The 19,169-nt window shown below is 38.2% G+C and overlaps 1 protein-coding gene across 3 annotated transcripts in view; it reads right to left on the bottom strand.

Moving 5' to 3' along the window:
• Window positions 1-4,458: 4,458 nt before the first annotated feature.
• The window catches only part of sirt7 (sirtuin 7), a 50,054-nt gene continuing 35,343 nt past the window's right edge, over window positions 4,459-19,169 (bottom strand). Inside the window, exons 6-10 of one of the 3 annotated variants that reach the window (XM_048555349.2) lie at window positions 16,856-16,954; window positions 13,759-13,995; window positions 11,522-11,602; window positions 9,526-9,639; window positions 4,459-7,880 (exon numbers count right to left, since the gene is read on the bottom strand). In XM_048555349.2, the coding sequence (XP_048411306.1) occupies window positions 7,818-7,880; window positions 9,526-9,639; window positions 11,522-11,602; window positions 13,759-13,995; window positions 16,856-16,954 (594 nt within the window). In that variant the 3' untranslated portion in view covers window positions 4,459-7,817. The remainder of the gene's footprint in view (window positions 7,881-9,525; window positions 9,640-11,521; window positions 11,603-13,758; window positions 13,996-16,855; window positions 16,955-19,169) is intronic. The other 2 variants (XM_048555347.2, XM_048555350.2) reach the window with 2 other exon arrangements.

Here is a 19,169-nt window from a genome sequence, read left to right as displayed (position 1 = left end):
AGATATAAATGAAAGGAATAAGTAGATGCTTAATCAATCAAATACTTCTCAGGCTGTCAGGAGCTAAGTTACTCACATCTGAATTCCTAGCCTGTGTGTGTGCTTTTATCCTTAAATGATTGGTCCTGTTCAGCTTCTGGTAAATTATATCACCAGGATAGTGTGATGGTACTGCCAATGAAGGTCACCTGGAAATTTTTTCTTGGAGATACACACTGCTTAGTGGTTACGTGGCATTAATATCACATACTACTTATCTCAAATCTAATTTTGACATATCTTGATGCTGGAGGGCATGGATTCCTTCAGAATCTTAGGAACCATAAGCGGTACAGAACATTGTTCAATTAACAACAAACATCACTACCTCTGACTTTTTTTCACAAAAATGGGGGAGAAGGGCATTGATGAAACGGCTGACAATGGCGCCAACCTTCATTTTTGATGGTGATTTTTCCAGCATTTCCTCCAATTAATTGCAATTGTACACACCTATTCCTAGCTGAATTTCTGCAAAAGATTTGATCTTGTTTAATTTGGGATCATTTAGCTCACGTGCTTTATTTGATGTATCATAGGCAGATTGTTTGGTGTTATAGGTTAATTGGTTTGGCAAGTGAGTTTTAAAATGGACCTGATGCTGCTCTTAGTGTGGTGTCTTGTACCTCTCATTGAAACAGGCTTTGTGCGTAGCTTGATAATAATGCTAGGGTGGGAGATATGCATTTCCATTAGGTAATGGACCATGTTTGAAAATAATTCTTCTGCCTTGATAGCCCTTATGGATGCCCAATTCCAGGTTCTAGATGCATTCTGACACTATCCTATTTAGCACAGCAGTAGTGTCACACAAGATGGAGGGTGTTCTCTGTGAAAGCAGGACTTCACACCCACTTGCACTATTTAGTGGTCAGACTTATCAACACGGTCATAGACACATGCATCTGTGACATGTAGATTGGGGAGGAAAAGGTCAAGTAGGATTTTTTTTTGTATTGGATCATTCAACACCTGCTGCATGTCCAGTCTAGCAAACATGCCCTACAGGAATCAAGCTTAGTGCTACCAGGCTATACTAGTGACAGGATTTGAGGCTTCTCCAGACTACATATTCTCTGCCTTGCTACCATCAATGCTTCTAGCAAGTGTTAAAAGAGCTCTGAATCATCACCTAAGGGAAGATGATAGATGGTAACCAGAGATTTCATTCTCCCTCCTGTTTAGTCTGAAGCCATAAGACAATCTCGTGTGTTATGACCAGTTAAGGAAGGCTGGAATTGCTCCCATTTCCTCCCACCTCTCAACTCTGCAACAGTTTTAAGAACATATTTGCCAATTCAGGAGTGCCTGGTTAAATGCTGCAACAGCAAAAACACATACTGTAAGCACTATTTCATATGTTAAATGCCCAATCTTATTAAAATAATAAATGCACATTTGCATTCAAGAGTTCATTCACATATAATGTATGAAGTGGGAGGATAGATAAAGCAGATTTTAACATCTATAAAGGTCAGTTCTACATAGATCCCAAGGTTTAGCTGTTGATAAAAAAATTTCTTCTGGAGCCAGCAATTGTGCTAATTGTTAAAACTCACTGCCAAACACAAGCAGGGTTCAAGCTTGCAGGATGGATGTGAAAGCAGAGGCATGCCCACTCAGGGTCCTGCTTCTCCTCTTGACCTCTTCAGCCCTTGCCAGGAGAAAACAAATTTCTTAAAATACAAAAGAGGGTTAGTTGACTTTGGTCATGATCTCACTCATCAACTGACCAGTTATCCAAACAGAGTTATAACAATTTGTTTCTAGGCTTATAATTTAGTCAAATTTGGTAATGGCCAGGCAGTTCTCATGGTCAGACTGCAGAGGGATTGGACACGATGGCTTGCTTCACACCCACTTGGATCCACAGGTTTGCTGGATGTGTTGTAAATGGATTAAGTGATGGGCAATTTACATTCCCCCAAACTGATTGAATTATTCTAGACCAAGACAATTTCTATCCATTACGTGGTTTTGTAATTTTCCAAGTACAGCTATCCTAGAAACTGCTGTTATAAATACTAAAATGGTGCAATTCACTTAAAATTTCAAACTGTGGTTTCAGCCCCGTAAATACATAAAAAAAACTTTTGATCATTATAATTCAATCTTTTTATCAATGATGAGGTCTATTCAGGCTACTCCCTTCTGAATGAATAAAACAGTGCCATTACTCGACGTGGGTCTGCCCTTCCAGCAGTACAAGCCATACCCAGTGGTGGTACTGGAGGTGATAATGGGAACTGCAGATGCTGGAGAATTCCAAGATAATAAAATGTGAGGCTGGATGAACACAGCAGGCCAAGCAGCATCTCAGGAGCACAAAGGCTGACATTTCGGGCCTAGACCCTTCATCAGAGAGGGGGATGGGGAGAGGGAACTGGAATAAATAGGGAGAGAGGGGGAGGCGGACCAAAGATGGAGAGTAAAGAAGATAGGTGGAGAGAGTATAGGTGGGGAGGTAGGGAGGGGATAGGTCAGTCCAGGGAAGACGGACAGGTCAAGGAGGTGGGATGAGGTTAGTAGGTAGATGGGGGTGCGGCTTGGGGTGGGAGGAAGGGATGGGTGAGAGGAAGAACCGGTTAGGGAGGCAGAGACAGGTTGGACTGGTTTTGGGATGCAGTGCGTGGGGGCGGGGGGAAGAGCTGGGCTGGTTGTGTGGTGCAGTGGGGGGAGGGGACGAACTGGGCTGGTTTAGGGATGCAGTAGGGGAAGGGGAGATTTTGAAACTGGTGAAGTCCACATTGATACCATTAGGCTGCAGGGCTCCCAGGCGGAATATGAGTTGCTGTTCCTGCAACCTTCGGGTGGCATCATTGTGGCACTGCAGGAGGCCCATGATGGACATGTCATCTAGAGAATGGGAGGGGGAGTGGAAATGGTTTGCGACTGGGAGGTGCAGTTGTTTGTTGCAAACTGAGCGGAGGTGTTCTGCAAAGCGGTCCCCAAGCCTCCGCTTGGTCTCCCCAATGTAGAGGAAGCCGCACCGGGTACAGTGGATGCAGTATACCACATTGGCAGATGTGCAGGTGAACCTCTGCTTAATGTGGAATGTCATCTTGGGGCCTGGGATAGGGGTGAGGGAGGAGGTGTGGGGGCAAGTGTAGCATTTCCTGCGGTTGCAGGGGAAGGTGCCGGGTGTGGTGGGGTTGGAGGGCAGTGTGGAGCGGCCGGGTGTGGTGGTACTGGAGGAATGTGCGGAGTGTTGGCCAAGGGTGAGCACACCTACATAAAGCCGTTTGGCTGAACAAGACTGCTCTCCCAGACTTTTAGCAAATGTCAAGGTGTTAGGAAGGAGGAACCGACAGGGTTGACTGTAAACGCTGCATCTTTGCCATTTCCAATGGCTAGGTTTTGTTTTGATTCAATGTTTTCTTTAGCAGTTTCATGCAACTGAGTTGCTTGCTTGGACGGTCATTTCAGAAAGAGGTGAAAGAACCAATTGCATTGTTATAGGTCAATGGGTAAGAACGTCAAATTTCCTCCTGCAGGATATAAGTGAACTAGGCTTTTAAAAAATTCCAGTAGTTTCACGGTTGTTAATGAGACTAATATTTGATTGCAGTTATTAACTGAATTTAAATTCCCCCTAGTTGTCAAGGAGAGATATGAACTCCTGTCTCCAGAGCATTCATCCAGTTTAGGATCAAACTTTCTCTGCTGACATCTACAATTGACAGCTAAATGATAGAAATTTGCTGCACAACTCTTTCTGATTTCCGGTGGAGATCATCAAGCTGCATCTTTAAAATAAGTTACATTCAAAAGTCAAACGAGTAAAATTCATTAGAGTCAACAGTGCAAGGTTCTCAAACAGCAAGCTACATGGATCAAATTGTGGTTTTTCAGTCCAGATGGTTTATTCTCCCTGAAGCTTCTTGCTTACAGTACAAACTATTTACTATAATTTAACATTCCAGACCTAAAGAACATTTTTCAATAAACACCTTGTCTTCTCTCGATTGGCATGAATAATTTATTTTCTATTACCACATTGCCTATGGTTCTACATCTTAGTCTTATACTGACACACAGGTCAATATTCATTGTCATCTTTAAGGCTACAGTCAATTATTAGTTATGGTGATTTGTTAATTGGGACAATCTAAAGCATTGATACCTGTTAGGAACTCTGACAATCTTATCAGAGAGCACAAGAACAAATCCCTTCACAGATGCTGCTGGACCTGCTGAGTTTTTCCAGCAACATTTGTTTTTAATCCACATTTACAGCATCCGTAGTTCTTTCCGTTTGTAATGAAAAAATCCCATTCTAAGGGGCAATTAATCAAACCTACTATCTCTGAAAAATATTCGCATCAGTATGCAAAGAGATACAAAATATCATTAATCGGACGGATTCCACTGTTTGATTAGATTCTTTGTTGGTAATAACATCAATCAAAATGCAGGGTCTCCATTTAGGACTGTTTATTTAAAAAATAATTACAGCTCTGTTGTAATACAATTGACAAGTTATATCAAATAAAGTGCAATCACAGATGGGTTGTTCCGTACTAGTGACTCAATGCCCATTAATTTTCCAGTATTATGAAGATGAATTCTGGCTTCTGAAATGTGAAATGTCATTATGTAATTCCATTATGTAAAGTTTTGTTTGGACCTTCACAGGCACACAACACTCCAAAAATGTAATTCCCTGACAATCACATGACCAGTAACACAGGTAGAGAACAACCCAGGTGTTAAATTTACAACCACATTTTTGAACCTCACTTTTTCACGTTTAAAAGCATAAGCTGATGTTTCTAGAAAGCTGAACAATTTCAAGTTTAAATCATACAACATTACAAAACAAGAAGAATATTTGGAAGCAAGCATGAGTGCGCTCAGGATTGTTTAAAAATATTATATTATAAGTCCAAGCCCTGTGCTCACATATCGTCAAAACATTTTTTTTCTAATCTTCACCCTGAAAAGTCATCATTGGGCTTAATTAAGTCAGCACTATTAGATGCCAGAATGATTTTAGTGACTGCAGGATGTTTTAACTTAAAAGGAGAAAAGAAAAATCCCAGACACAAAAATCAGATATAAACAGCAGCATCTTTTAACAAAATACACATTTTCTCTTCTCACTTGCTGCCAGGAATCTGTCACTTAATCTGATACTGACACTCAATGCATTCACCTACTGTCAGGATACCAACATTGAATCCACTGCTTTATTTCACATTTCCAGTATTTTGCTTTTGTTTTACCACTTAATCCATTCATTCTCTTTCAGAACACTGACACCCAATTCATTCATTACCTGTCAAGATATCAACACACAAGCAGTTTTACAACTAAAAACAAAGAAAATACCCGTTTTTATAGGTGTCTTACATGGTTTGATGTTAAAACTGATTTAAGTTGTATTAAAAACAAGCCACAAGATTCAGCACTGTCCGATGGCTAAGGAATTGATCCTGAAACAACACTTGATTCATTCTTTGATCTAGAAGGCTGAGAAGAAAAAGTCTTCTGGAAATAGACTCAATTAATGACACCTGTCTCCAGACAAACACACGTTGTCCTCTATCACAGAATCATGGAATTTCTATCGTGTGGAAACAGGTTATTTGGCTCATCAAGATTATACTGACCTCTGAAGAGCATCTCACCCAGACCCACCCTCTATCCTATCTCTGTAAACTTGCATTTCCCCTGGCTAATTCACCTAGCCTGCACAGCCTGGCCGCTACGGGCAATTTAGCATGGCCAATCCACCTAAGCTGGACATCTTTGGGCTGTGGGAGGAAGCCAGTGCACCCAGCGGAAATCCACGCAGATACAGGTAGAATGTGAAAACTCCACACAGGCAGTCACCTGAGGGTGGAATCAAACCCAGTTCTCGGGCCCTGTGAGGCAGCAGTGTTAACCACTGAGACACCATGCCACTCTAGGATATATATCAGGACATCTACAACAACTGTCATCTCATCCTAGAACAGATAAATTATTTCACCAAACAGCCTATCTTTGCACATTCAGAACCCTGGTCTAATTATCATCAGATTGTATACTGGCAGAATTTTTTTTAACATTTATCCAGGGACTATACACTCCCTGCATCCCAACCCATACCAGAGGGTCTTATTTACATTTAGAATTATTTTAAGAATTCTACTCATTAAGAATTTGGCTGTATGAAGAAAGTACAATCCAGATTGTTTGCAGCCAGTGTGATTTGGGTACTTTAGGTAACTGAAGTGAGAAATGTCAAGGATTATATTGGGGCAGAGCCATCTCCCTGATAAGTAGCAAGCAAGTGTGTGAGTAATAGAGAGATTATTTCAAGATCAATCCATCGGTTGGTCTACCTTGCAGTATTATAATAAACTGTAAAACAACACATTAAAAAGTTTCCAACAAACAAGAATAGTAAATCTAGAAAAGCAACCAATTTAGAAAAATCCCTGGTATTGAAAAGGTGGTTTTGAAAATTCTTCAAGAAGTAGTCAAAATATGTAATAAGTAAACAAAGACATACACATGGTATTGTAAATTGAAATACCTCCTAGTGCAAAATATATTCCAAGTTATATTTTCTGCGGTTTCTCTAACTTTTTCAAAATTTCAGTTAGCAACATAAATTTGGAGCACCACCAGAGCTACAGACAGGTTTGCTGCTTTATCTGCTTGATGCCATTACTTAAGATGGGAAGTGGCTGAGAAATACGCTGGTCTGCAGACAAATTGAAATTTACTTTAAAAATTGAAATTTAACACAAGGGAATGCATTTACAAGGGCTGTTGTTTCAGCAGACAGCTACCATTTTGGTGTTTGATGTCACTGACATCATTCCATTGACAAGAATTTGACTTGCACTGGTTCTTGGGGTGTCATCTGGGTGGAGGCCACTGGTAAGTTATTTACAAATCTCACTGGCTATGCACTTGGATCCAACACTTCTATTGGACATTGAACAAAAGCGATTTTCAACTTCAGAGTGAATGGAAAACTGCTGTTAACTGCTTATTTCATTATCTTGTGCTCACATTGCCGCGAATTTTGGGGAGAGTGAATTTATGAAGTATATCCAGGACTTTGCCTTGAAATTAAACTTTTCTGCAAACAGAGGATGAAAGATCAATTGTTTTAACCAGACACAATGCTTCACTTCCTTTAATGCAATAAACACAAGGTGCTTCAGGAAGACTTTACTTTTGCTACTGATTATCAGTGGACCCAGATCTTATTTGGTTGTCTATCAATGCCTCTTGGCCAAAGACAATTAAATGGTCCCCAATGTAAATGCTACTAAAGTTACTTATCTCGAAGATTTTAACTGGACTTTATTCTGAACATTGAGCAGACAAATCTCAAAATGTCACATTATGTTCTACCATTTTGCCCATCATGTTTCAAGCGCTTGAAATTTAGTAGTCCAACAGTGTAGTACACCAAGGCCTCTAATTACTTGACTAATTCAAATCATAAACCAATGGGAAAAAAGATGACATTCCGGACCAGCCTAATATGCAACAAGGAACTTCTAGTCATGCAGGCAGCACACAGCCTCCTGAATCAGTACTGGCATCAGGGTTTGCAGAAATCTTCCAGTTGCTCTGCTCCCTCCCCAAAGTAACAGTGTTTGCATGGGGAAGGACGGAAAAATAAAAATCGGAAAAATGGAAATCAATGTAAATCAGCATTCCTAGTTTAGATTTTTTTCTTCCTTCTGCCTTTTGCACAACCTTTTCCATACCAACCACCACAGACAGTAGAAGCTACCCCTCCTGGGCTCTCCTTGGTTAGTAATTTACGACTATGACTGTCTTCTTCCCCCGGTCTTAGCTGAGTAGCTAGACTGAAAATTGGATCTTTGGACCTTGAAGAAAATCAGGCATTGCAGTGAAAATCATTGAGATATTAATGGATAAAGCTTTTGTAATTTATTCTCAGCAGCTACAATTTACCAACATAAAAATCATCTGTTCCTTGATGGTTCAACTAGCAAAGACAGAGTGCAAATGGGTTATAATGCTCAATTCTACGTTAACTCTCTATTCTGTACAGTTTAGTTGACTGCAAGCAGGGGAGATTGTTCCCACAAATGAAAAAAATTTAGCTTTTCCATTTTAATTCCCTTTCCCTAAAACAAGGGTTTCAGTCAAAAATGTGGCTGATGCAAAGGAGATGAAGCAGATGCTACAAACTCAAACATGGAGAGATTGAAAAGAGTCCGCTTTAACTAGAGACAGTGGCTGAGAAGGGTACAGAGATACGGATAAAAGAATACTGATAGAGCCAAGGGTTGGCAATATTTATATGCAAAATTAATCCATGCTGTTAGAAGATATCACCAAGCAGCATAATTCAAGGATGATGATGTGGAAATCAAAAATAAACCGTTGGGAATTCTATTGCAGAGATGGAACCCATTGCTAGTTACACTATTTACAACTCAGTAGGTAAGAGTTTAACCAAGAAAGGCTAGTTTCATTCAGCTTGGAGTGTAATGGAGGAAAAGGTTGTGGAGGAAGATAATTTGATTGATTATCAAAGGGTATAGACAAATGACTAGTTAGAAATGTGGCCAATGCAGATTGGAACCAATCAGACACGGAGTTGCAAGGAAGGTGGTAATTGATTAAGCCGAAGTATTTTGGAGAAGAAAATTTGGTTGGAAATCCAAAGTTTGTTTCCAAAGACACAGGTATTGAGTGGAGGCTTTCAGTTACAATTAAGGGTGATGGTGTTGATTTTGAAAGTATGAAGGTCAACAGGACCTGAGAAACAGGATCCATATATAGTGTAAATGCAAGAAATGAGGTTAGGTCATCAGCAATATAACGTGAATGGACTCAAGAGAATAGGGGATTAACCTTGCAACAAGTGGACACAAGTAGTGGTAAAGAAACTAGAGAGAGAAAGACAGTGAGGGAACTTTGGAGAAGGTCTGGGTTGATGAAAAAAGTGATAGACTTTGTAAAAAGGTAGTGAACAGATGTTCTTAAGCTTATTGGTAAGATTCTCACATTTCTAATCTGCGAATTAATCATTTTTGCAGGGGAGAACAAGATCTTGTCCCGATTTAATGTGATTGCATGCAATAAATGGAAAGAACTGATGGAAGAAAATTAAGAGGGTTTTGGGAACATAAGGGAAGGAGCAAGTGCAAAAGGCATTAAAAGGTGAAGGTTATATATTGGTTGACTGGATGGAAAGCCACAAGAGGTTTATGCTAAGTGGTGGACCGAGACTCAGCAGTTTGGGGCCTGAATGTGTAGTTGTAAGTTACTTTGATGAAGAGGTTATTCCAGAGAAAGCAAAAGGTAAACAGTGTTCAAAAATGGTTGTGTGAGCAGAGCAGATGTGGAAGTGATTTGAGATGGCTTTAGCTGTGTTTGATTCAATGAGGAGAGAGACTTTTGTTGAGGGAGTGTTCAAGGAATTTGGTGGAAAATTTTAAAAATGAAGGAAGAGGTGAAAGAAGGACAAGAGAGCACGAGAGAAGCATCAAGATGAAATACCTGATACCTGTCATAATGTGGAATTTCAAGACAAAGTTCTTTCAATAGCAATCGCATGACATCATCACATTTTGCATGGATCTTCAGCGTAGCAATATCATCCTTTGGTGTCCACTGTTAAAGAAAAGGAAAGCATAACAAATTACAACTTACAGTGATTTACTGTCTTTAAAAATGTCTAAAGATGCTTCAAAGTTAATCAGCCTGGATGAAATAGGAAAACATTACGAAGGCAAAAAATGGCGCTGTTTGAGAAAAAGAAATAAGATACAGCAAAGCAAATAATCTTAGAAGGAATATCTGGAGTATGATACTGGAAATGAGTAGGCAAGGTGGAAAGCAGCGAATGACACTGTTACCAAAGATCAAATAGATGGCGATTGCAACATGCAGTGGACCAGAGTTGGAAGAATGGGAAGCATAATCTTAGACTTAGGCAAAGGATCTCAAAAAGATTACAAGGAAATGAGCGGGACTGTGGAAGATTGTGAAGATTTTGAAATGGAAGCCACTGGTTATTGACAGAAGCTAGGGTAATAGGTAATTTTTAAAATCTGAACAGGATGCAGGTGCTAGAATTCAGATGAGTGGTATTTTTGTGGGGTTGGAGTCAAAAAGTGAGGGTGTATTTAGAGACGGATAGTGACAAAAGATTTTGGTAAGGGATGCAGGATTTGAAATTTACCTCAGCACAGCATGGCAGAAACTTACAGATCATTTAATTTAAGATAAATGAGCATTCAAGATTGTTAAAATTAGGGAAATCAGGCCATAAGATTACAGCTCAAAATGAGTACAATGGTTTCAGTCTTACTGATGTCCTGACTCATCCACAACACAATGCCAGACACTCAGTCCAAAGGCACAATGAAGGGCGAGGTACAGGGCCAAATCAAGGATTAAGTTTTGTGCACAAAGAATAGTACACAATTAGTACAACTGTGCATGCCAATTTGGAAGTGGTAAAAGCATTCAAACATAAATCAACAAAATTAATCTTGCTGGTGTACAAACAAAACAGGGTGGGTTCAAACATAAATATACTCTACTGTTTTAAGTTACTATACTTAATTTAAACAAAAGAAGATCAATCACAAGCCACAGAATTTTATTTCACCTCAACACAAAAAAAAAAACACCATCTTTAAAAGGATATTAGATTCACCATGAATTAAAGTCAAAATCTGAACTAATTCTTAGGCCATAGAGTTGATATTACACACATTAATAAAATGCCAACAGATCATGTAATTTATTACTGAATGGATTAATTTCACTTGTATGACTTGAGGGAGCTAAATTTACAATTTTAGCTATGGGTCAGCATATAATCAGTCTTAATAACAAAGACATTACTACACAAGCCTGTTATTGAAAGATCAAATTTTGAAATCACTAACTCAACTAATTTAACAGGCACTTAGAAAAAAGGAGATAATACTGCGTGATACACAGAGTAGGATATGACACAAATGGAAAATGCTGAAAACACTCAGCAGGTCTAGTAGCATCTGTAGAGAGAAGCAGAGTGATCATTTAATTTCTGTGACTGATTTCAAAAATCTGATGAAATACTGAAGAGCAGAAATGTTAACTTTGCTTCTGCTAATATTAACTGATGCTGACAAGCTTGCTAAGTATTGGCAGCATCCATTGTATTTAGCTTTTGTGTTGATGTCAGATATGATTCATTGAATTACTTAGCGAGTAGCACAAGACTTCCAGATTAATTGCAGACAAAATGACTGTACAAATTCCTCCATGATTGTTAAAACTGAATTCAATCCTCAAAGTGAGTCAGAAATTTTTTTAAAAAACTGGTTTCGGTAAACAAAAAGAAGAAATCAAAGCTTTGGTTTGCTAACTTTTTTTATAGAGCTGAAAACCTGTTGTTCTCATCTGGTCTGATAAGTGAGACCAGTTCCACACCAATGTAATCAAAATCCACTTTATGCAGAAAGCTCTAAATCACAAGAATGAATAAACTAGTGCTTACCTGTAGATTTACTATATACAGCTTTGGCCTTTTATGAGGTACCCTGCTCATGCACCAAAGACATGCATATTTTTTAAGAACCTGTAAAAAGGAAAGTGTAGTTTTCAAAACAAAAAGAAAAATAGCTTGATATAACTCACTCACATTTTAATGCAGATTTTAGGCATAATATTCAGATTGGACATAAGAGAAATGTGAAGACATTTCTCTAACAAAGAAGCAATTTCAAACAACAGGAGTCAGCATTGTGATTGGCAGTATGCCTTATCTGCCAAAATCTAAATGTGCTCAGCAGACACCAATGTATCTGCTCTTCTCAATCACATTGTTGAACCAAAACACTAAAAGGGTACTATATTTGATGTCTGGTATTGCCCCACTTGGAGGGTTTGTGTACGCTGGAAGTTGCTGTCCGCAAGAACCACAAGGAAAGGCAGTGTTAAAGCATGAAACATGGTACAGTACATGGCACTATCCTCATATTCTTGTTGAGCATACTGTTGAAACAAAATAGAAAGTTACAAGCTGCAACAAGTCTAATCTGGAAATGGGTAGTGCCAAAAATAGGGGCACATAAGCAATTCTTTTCAGTGATAGCTATTTTCAATGCAATTCCTTCCCTGAAGTAAGGGAACCAAAACTGTATGCAATATTCCAGCTGCAGTCTCACTAATGCCTTTTACAGTTTTGGTAATACTTTCTTACTTTTAGTCTCTATTCCTTTAGCAATAAATGCCAACATTTATTTGCCTTATTAGCTGCATGTAACTGCATATCAACTTTCTGCAATTCACGTGCATTTGGACACCCAGATCCCTCTGCTCCAAAGCACTCTGAAGCTTCTCTGCAATTGATAATTTGTTTTCTATTCCGTTGACCAAAATGGATAACCTGACACCTATCAACATTGGACATCAGCCAAATTTTTGCCCATTCACCCAACTTGTCTATATCCACGTATAAAATTATTTGTTTAATACATCTAATCTTCCTACCTATTTTGCAGTCATCTGCAAGTTTGGCTTTAGTACTTTCTATCACAGCCAAGTCTGTTAATACACATTGCAAATAGTTGAGAGCCAAGGATCAAACACTATGGCAGCCCACTACTTCCATCTTGCCAACTGGAAAAAGACCCATTTATCCAGACTTTTTGCTTTCTGATGATTAGCCAATCCTCTATTCAAGCTGATAAATTACCCTTAAGCGATATGTCAACTTACCATGTGTATTCACCTTTTGTGCAGCATTGTACAAATGCCTTGTGGAAATCCAAATAAATCATCTACAGGATTCCCACTACCCAAATTTCATGTTACATCTTTGAAGAATTCTAGCAACTTAATCAAACATGATTCAGCCCTCACAAAACCATGCTGTGGCAAACTGCATTCTGACTTTCCAAATGTCCTGTTATTTCTTCCTTATAGATGGATTCTGACAATTTCCCAATGGCATGTTAAACCAACTGGTCTGGGGTTTTGTACTTTATGCTTCCATCCCTTTTTGAATAAGGATGCCTATATTGGCATATCTCCAATCCACTGGAACCGTTCCTGCATCCACGGAATTTTGGGCTATTATAACCAAAGGAGTTTAGTGGAGGTGATGGTTTAGTGGCATTATTACTATGCTGTTAATCTAGAGATCCATGTGACATCCTGGGGATTTAGGTTCAAATCCCATCACAGCAGATGGTGGAATTTGAATTCAGTTTTTAAAAAAAAAATCTGGATTTCATGAGTCTAGTGACAACAATTAATCCATTGTCAATTGCCAGAAATACCCATCTTGTTCACGAAGGTCCTTTGGGGAAGGAAACTGCCATCATTACCTGGTCTTGACTACAGACCCATAGCAATGTGGTTGACTCTTAACTGCCCTCTAAGCAATGAGGGATGTGCAATAGCTGCCTAGTCAATGATGCCCTCATCCCATGAATAAAGAGAAAAATTAATAAAAAATTATGAAAGCTACTGTTCCCAGTTAGATCTTTTAACATGGTATTTGTTCATTATTATTTTAGAAGCCAAATAATTAAGACATATGGCGATTACTATGGATTCTATAATCCGTTTTTGTATTTTTACTTATCTTCTCTAACCTACGTAAAAGTTGCTAGAAATTCTTATTTACACAAAAATATACGAGGTGTGGCATGACTATTTCAAATACAACTAAAAGTCCATTCATTATCTGAAGTGACAAAAGGAAGTTTCTGGGAAACATTGTTTAACCTTTAAACTGGATCCAAGACAAATGATGACATCAGCTTTCTTGGCTGCTTCAGCTGCTCCTTTCCAATTAAGTGGCTGCTCCAGTGTTCCCTTTTCCCCAAAGTGCACAATTGTGTCTCGCAGCTCACCGTTACATTTGTGGCACTTTCTTCCAGTATTGTGTTTGTGCAGTGATGTGCGTTCCGTGACATCGAATAAACGAATATATTCTCTGTTAGGAGAGCAATATGTGCATACCTGCGAAAATCACATCAACATAATCAAGACAAATGTTAACAGTAATCAATAGTGTCTGTAATTACATCAGGGAGTACAGAAACTAAACATAAAGAAGATAACAAAGTGCACGCAAGGCTATTGTGCAAGGTAGGACGTCCAGGTACAGCAGTGACACAGTAGCAGAGATACAATTGGCAGGTTAGTAGAAGATAGTTATGTATAAATGAATCGGTTTCTGATTAGCAGGTCTGACAAGTGGAGTCCCACAGAGGTCTGTGCTGGGCTCTCAATTTTTTACAATGTTACATTAATAAGACAGATGAGGGTTCTGAAGGCATGGAGTCTAATTTTGCGAATTACACAAAGATTGGTAGGAACATTTGTTACACATGCAACATAAAGAGGATGCAGATAAGTACTGTTAAAGTGAATAGGCACAAATCTTGCAGATAGGAGCGTAATGTGGGAAAATGGGAAGTTCACTTTGGCAGGAAGAATAAAAGAGCACTGTATGACTAAAATGGAGAATGATTGCAAAATTCTGTGGCGTAGACAGATCTAGATGTCCTCGTGCACAAGTTAAAAAGGATTACATGCTGTACCTAGCTGCGTATTAATCAGGGAGGTTAATGGGATGGCCACCTTTATGATGAGAGTACTGGAATATAAAAGTAAGGAAGTTATGCTTTATACAGGGCATTGATGAGACCGCAGAATAAAGAATGTATACAGTTTGTTCTCCTAGTTTAGAGAAAGATGTAAATGCACTGACGGTGATTCAGAGATCGCTTACTGCATTGTTACCTGGAGAGAGTGAATTGTATTTATGAGGAAAGATTTAATAGGCTGGGTTTGTTTTCACTAGAGTTTGGAACAGCAAGGGATGATTTGATTGAAAATTAAAAGGTCTTGAATTGCCTTCACAAGATGGATATGAACAGGATGTTTAATGTTATGGAAGAAGGGGACACTGTTTTTAAATTAGTAACTGTCCTTTTCAGCCAGAAATGAGGGGAATATTTTATCCCTCAGAGAAATGTGCAACTTCTAACCCTCTGTCTCAGGAGGTGGTGCAGGTGGGGAGCCATTGAATATTTATAACTTGGAAGTAGGTAAATTCTTGCTAGGCAAGGGAATCAAACATTACTGGGAACAGGTGGGAATATGGGATATTGGAACACCAACAGTTGAATAGAAGAGCACTTTTAATGGGCTGAACAGCCCTCTTTTGCCAAATTTGTATGTTCATCTGACAGCCATTTTAACTTTACAGCCCACAGCTCTTAAAAGAATCTGGCCACTAATTTACAAAATGATAGACAGTTGTGAGAAAACCTTAGTGAGGAGTGCAAGTTAAGATTCTGTACCTAGGTAACCTTGTATCTAAGATAGTGCCATTAAGCAGCAACTTGAAAATTTTTCACTATACTCATGTAGGTAACAATAAAGCTAATTGAATTTAATGGTCAGAGTCATGTCTTATTAACTATTCATCAGACTTCGCCACTTACCCATATTCCATTATTTCGTGTTTCTTGAAACATGACCAATAGCCCTCCCTGGCAAAAATGTTGGCCGTTGTAACATCTATTAATTTTACACTAACTTTTTATATTGATAAATCAAAAAACAAGTGCACTTCTAATATGTAGAAACCTCCAGCAAGGAAAGACCCATCCAGCCCAAGAGACTAAACCAGTATTTATCCACCATAAAAGCTTCCTTACATATTGCAGTTAATATTCTTCTTTTCCTCTCCCACTATGAATTAAGTCCTTCCTTAAATGAGTTACTGCATTGTAAAGCTTTTTGTCTCAACCTTCCCATGTCACATGAATTCAACACAATACTCATCCTATTTTCAAAGGATTTCCTCCTACATCAATATAATCTGACTATCATGTATGTATCTCTCTGTTCTGTGTTCTCTCACAACAGGAAATAGTTCCTCCACAGCCATTCTACTAAAGTCTTTAAAACAATTAACACAATGTCTCAGTTTTCACCTTCACAAAGCTACAGCCTTCTCAATTGGTGTTTGCTATGTAGAAAACTCGATGTTAGAAATTGTAGGTAGTTGAGTCAATTGTATAACTCAGTTATGAATCTTTTCTTGCATTTGTTCTTTGAGTTACGCCCAGGACATTTTTGCCTGTAATTTCCTCTTCTGAGAAAAACAGCAAACAAAATAAGGAAGGCAGAATATTTCAAACTTATACACTGCAGTATTTTAATTGTGCCTCAAAGGCAAAAATCATTCATATCAGTAAACAGCTGAGCTATATAGGTCAGAAAGGACCCGGAGTTCAATCCCAGTTTGCTGAATTATTTGATGTGAAATCACATCAATTACAACACAACAACTGGCTTCAGGTCTTGGGTTACAAAACGTAAAAATCTGCCCTAGTATCCATTCAGAAACTATATTGGGAGTATATAGAGATGAACAAATGGACAAATATATGTTTTGGGAAAAAGATAATTCTACTCATTTTTCCCCTTTTGATTCCTTACTGCAGTGTTGTCACAGGCTTACAGGCCATCTTGTACTGCTCCGTCAAGTGGTCATTATATATGTATGAATCATAACAGTACAGAGGTAATGTGCTCAGGAGAAGGAAAATCTTGACTGAAAAATAAATTACAAAGACATTGTTGTAAGATATTTTAATTTTAAAACATTTAAACATGATTACAAAAAGGGAAACAAAAACAATTAGTGTGTGACATTACCAACTATCTATAAGTGACAAAAGACAAGCAAATTGTCAAAGACAGGTTCACATGATAAATTATGGGTGCCTCCTGAAATTCCAACAATGAGATTAATATTGGTATAACATACTCATGCAACGTGCCAGTTTCTCAATCATCTTACCTCTATGTACATATTTCCATGTAGCTCAGAAAGTGCCTTCCTGGGTAAACTGCTACGTAAATGTAATCCATCACAATTCTGAGACACTACATGGCGCACCTAGAGGGAGAAATATAACAAGGATACTTCTAAAGATGGATTTCTGAATTCACTACATTCTGATTTGGCCACGAAAAGCCTCGAGAAAGACACAAAGTCTGATGCTAACCTGAGTTCTTCCTATTTTAATAAAAAAAATCAATTTGTAGAAGGCAGGATGTAACCAACTGCTTTAAAGTGACTAGTGACCCAAGAGGCATTTCCTCTCAACTATATCTCAGGATTTCCCAAAGATAGAGATGGCACAGGTGAGGAGGATAATGAACCATTGTCTTATACACGTCCCTTCTTTAAGTTGGATTTGAGTTCACAAATAAATTTCTACCTTGTCAAAAGAGAGGGAACAGTGATTTAGTAAACTAAAAGCACTGCAAATACAAAATAGCAATTTAACTGAGAAAAAGCAGAAAATTTTTCCTTTGGAAACTTTTGGCATTATGGAGTCATTTCATCCTGTGAGGAAGTGAATATTACACCACAGAACCAATTAATTTTAATGATGCAGTTAAACTACAATTATAATTAACTGTTCTTTATTAAAAGGAGCCATGTTGAAAGAAAGGGACTGTAGATCATAGCAAGATAAGCAGTGCACATTAGCAGTGATCAAGAACTCAACTGCTAAGCTTCTAAACAGGGATAAACGGGACAAACATACAGAAGTCCATAATTGCGTCTTTCCACAAAGGCATTATTTGACGTGGCTCCATTAACTCTTTTATATTTAATGGCTTTCTTGCAAAAGAAAAGAGAAGGAAAAGCCTAAACTGTATAACACATTACTGAAATTCTGTGCATTGAAAATTAGGGATTTAACAATTGTCGAATCCATGAAACCAAGGGTTTACTAGTTTAACGTCTGCAGTTTTCAATACTTAATAGTAAGTCTTCACCAACATTTTGACACTAATTATTGGCCAGAAAGGGGCATGCTTATTTTAAGTCATCTAATTCCTATTTCAGTGTTAATCTCAGCCAGTCCACATGGTTGTCTCATGTTTTTACATTTTCAACACAGAAATTTTCATGTATTTGATTTCTGTCCAGCCATAATCAAGGAAGTTTCTTTATTCTGTTCTAGTTCTACATATGCCAGCAAGGAAAGTTTTACAGTGGGCTCAAGGGAATTTTAATTGCATTATTTGAATTTCATCCAGAGTTGTCCCTGAACACACAAATGATTAGGGTTTTCCATAGTCAAGGAATTCAAAACTTGTTGACATTTATTCTACACAAGTCAATTTTTTATTGAGAACTTAATTTCAGAAAACACTTCTTTTCATGGCGCCTGCAAGAATTCATGATTATTAAAATGATATGCAAATATTTACAAAAGGGTTCCCAAATGATTTTCTCTATGACAGCACAGATTTACAAGACAGTATCCTTAAATTGCATCTAATACCAACCTGTGTGTACAAGTGAATTTTGTTGCTTAGATTTAGGATAAAGAAGTGCAAATAGCCCACTCCAAATCTCTGGTCTGACCTATGCTTGTAGGTCTAGGTCAATGAGTAAAAAGTGCACATTTTATTGAATTAACAGAGCTTGTAGAACTGATTGACAGAGCATGGAGCAATAACAATATTGGTTAATGTGCCCAAGTTCTACAGTAAAAATAGGGAAAGGTTGAGCAAATGGGTTTTCAGATAAGTAAAGCGGTAGGTGGCTGAGGGGACCGGAAAAATAACTCAGGATCAGAAAACAAAGATGAGTGGCACATCATTATTTTCAAACTGCCAGGAAGCATGCAGTGGTGCCCTCTCAAGGTCAATGCTGGAATCAATCTTCTTTTGAACATGTATCAATGACCTGAACGCAGGAATGCTGTACTGAACAAAATCTGAAAGTTTCAGGGAAGACAGAAAGCAAGGAGATGTACCAATAATTGATGGAGGGTTGCAAATGAATTCAGAAAGACATACTGGTGAAATGGAGAAATGGCGGACACAACTTAAAGTTTTAAGTAGTCTGGGGAGTAATTTATTTTGTTAGGAAGAAAGAGTGGAAGCACTTGGGATGGTAAAACAATGGTTGTTACTGAACTAGAAATTTGGAGGTCTGGACTAATTAATTCAAAACTACTTAATTAAAAAGATTTGGAATAAAAAAAAACTAGGTCAGTAATGATGACCCTGAACTAACAGATTGCTGAAAAGCCCTAAACTAAAACAAAGAAATGTAGATTTGGAGATCTGAACCAAAACAGAAATTG

Source organism: Stegostoma tigrinum, chromosome 22 (assembly GCF_030684315.1).
Source record: "Stegostoma tigrinum isolate sSteTig4 chromosome 22, sSteTig4.hap1, whole genome shotgun sequence".
Lineage (NCBI taxonomy): Eukaryota > Metazoa > Chordata > Chondrichthyes > Orectolobiformes > Stegostomatidae > Stegostoma > Stegostoma tigrinum.
The sequence above is the reverse complement of the archived record's forward strand: the minus strand, read 5'-3'. Positions and strand labels throughout refer to the sequence as shown.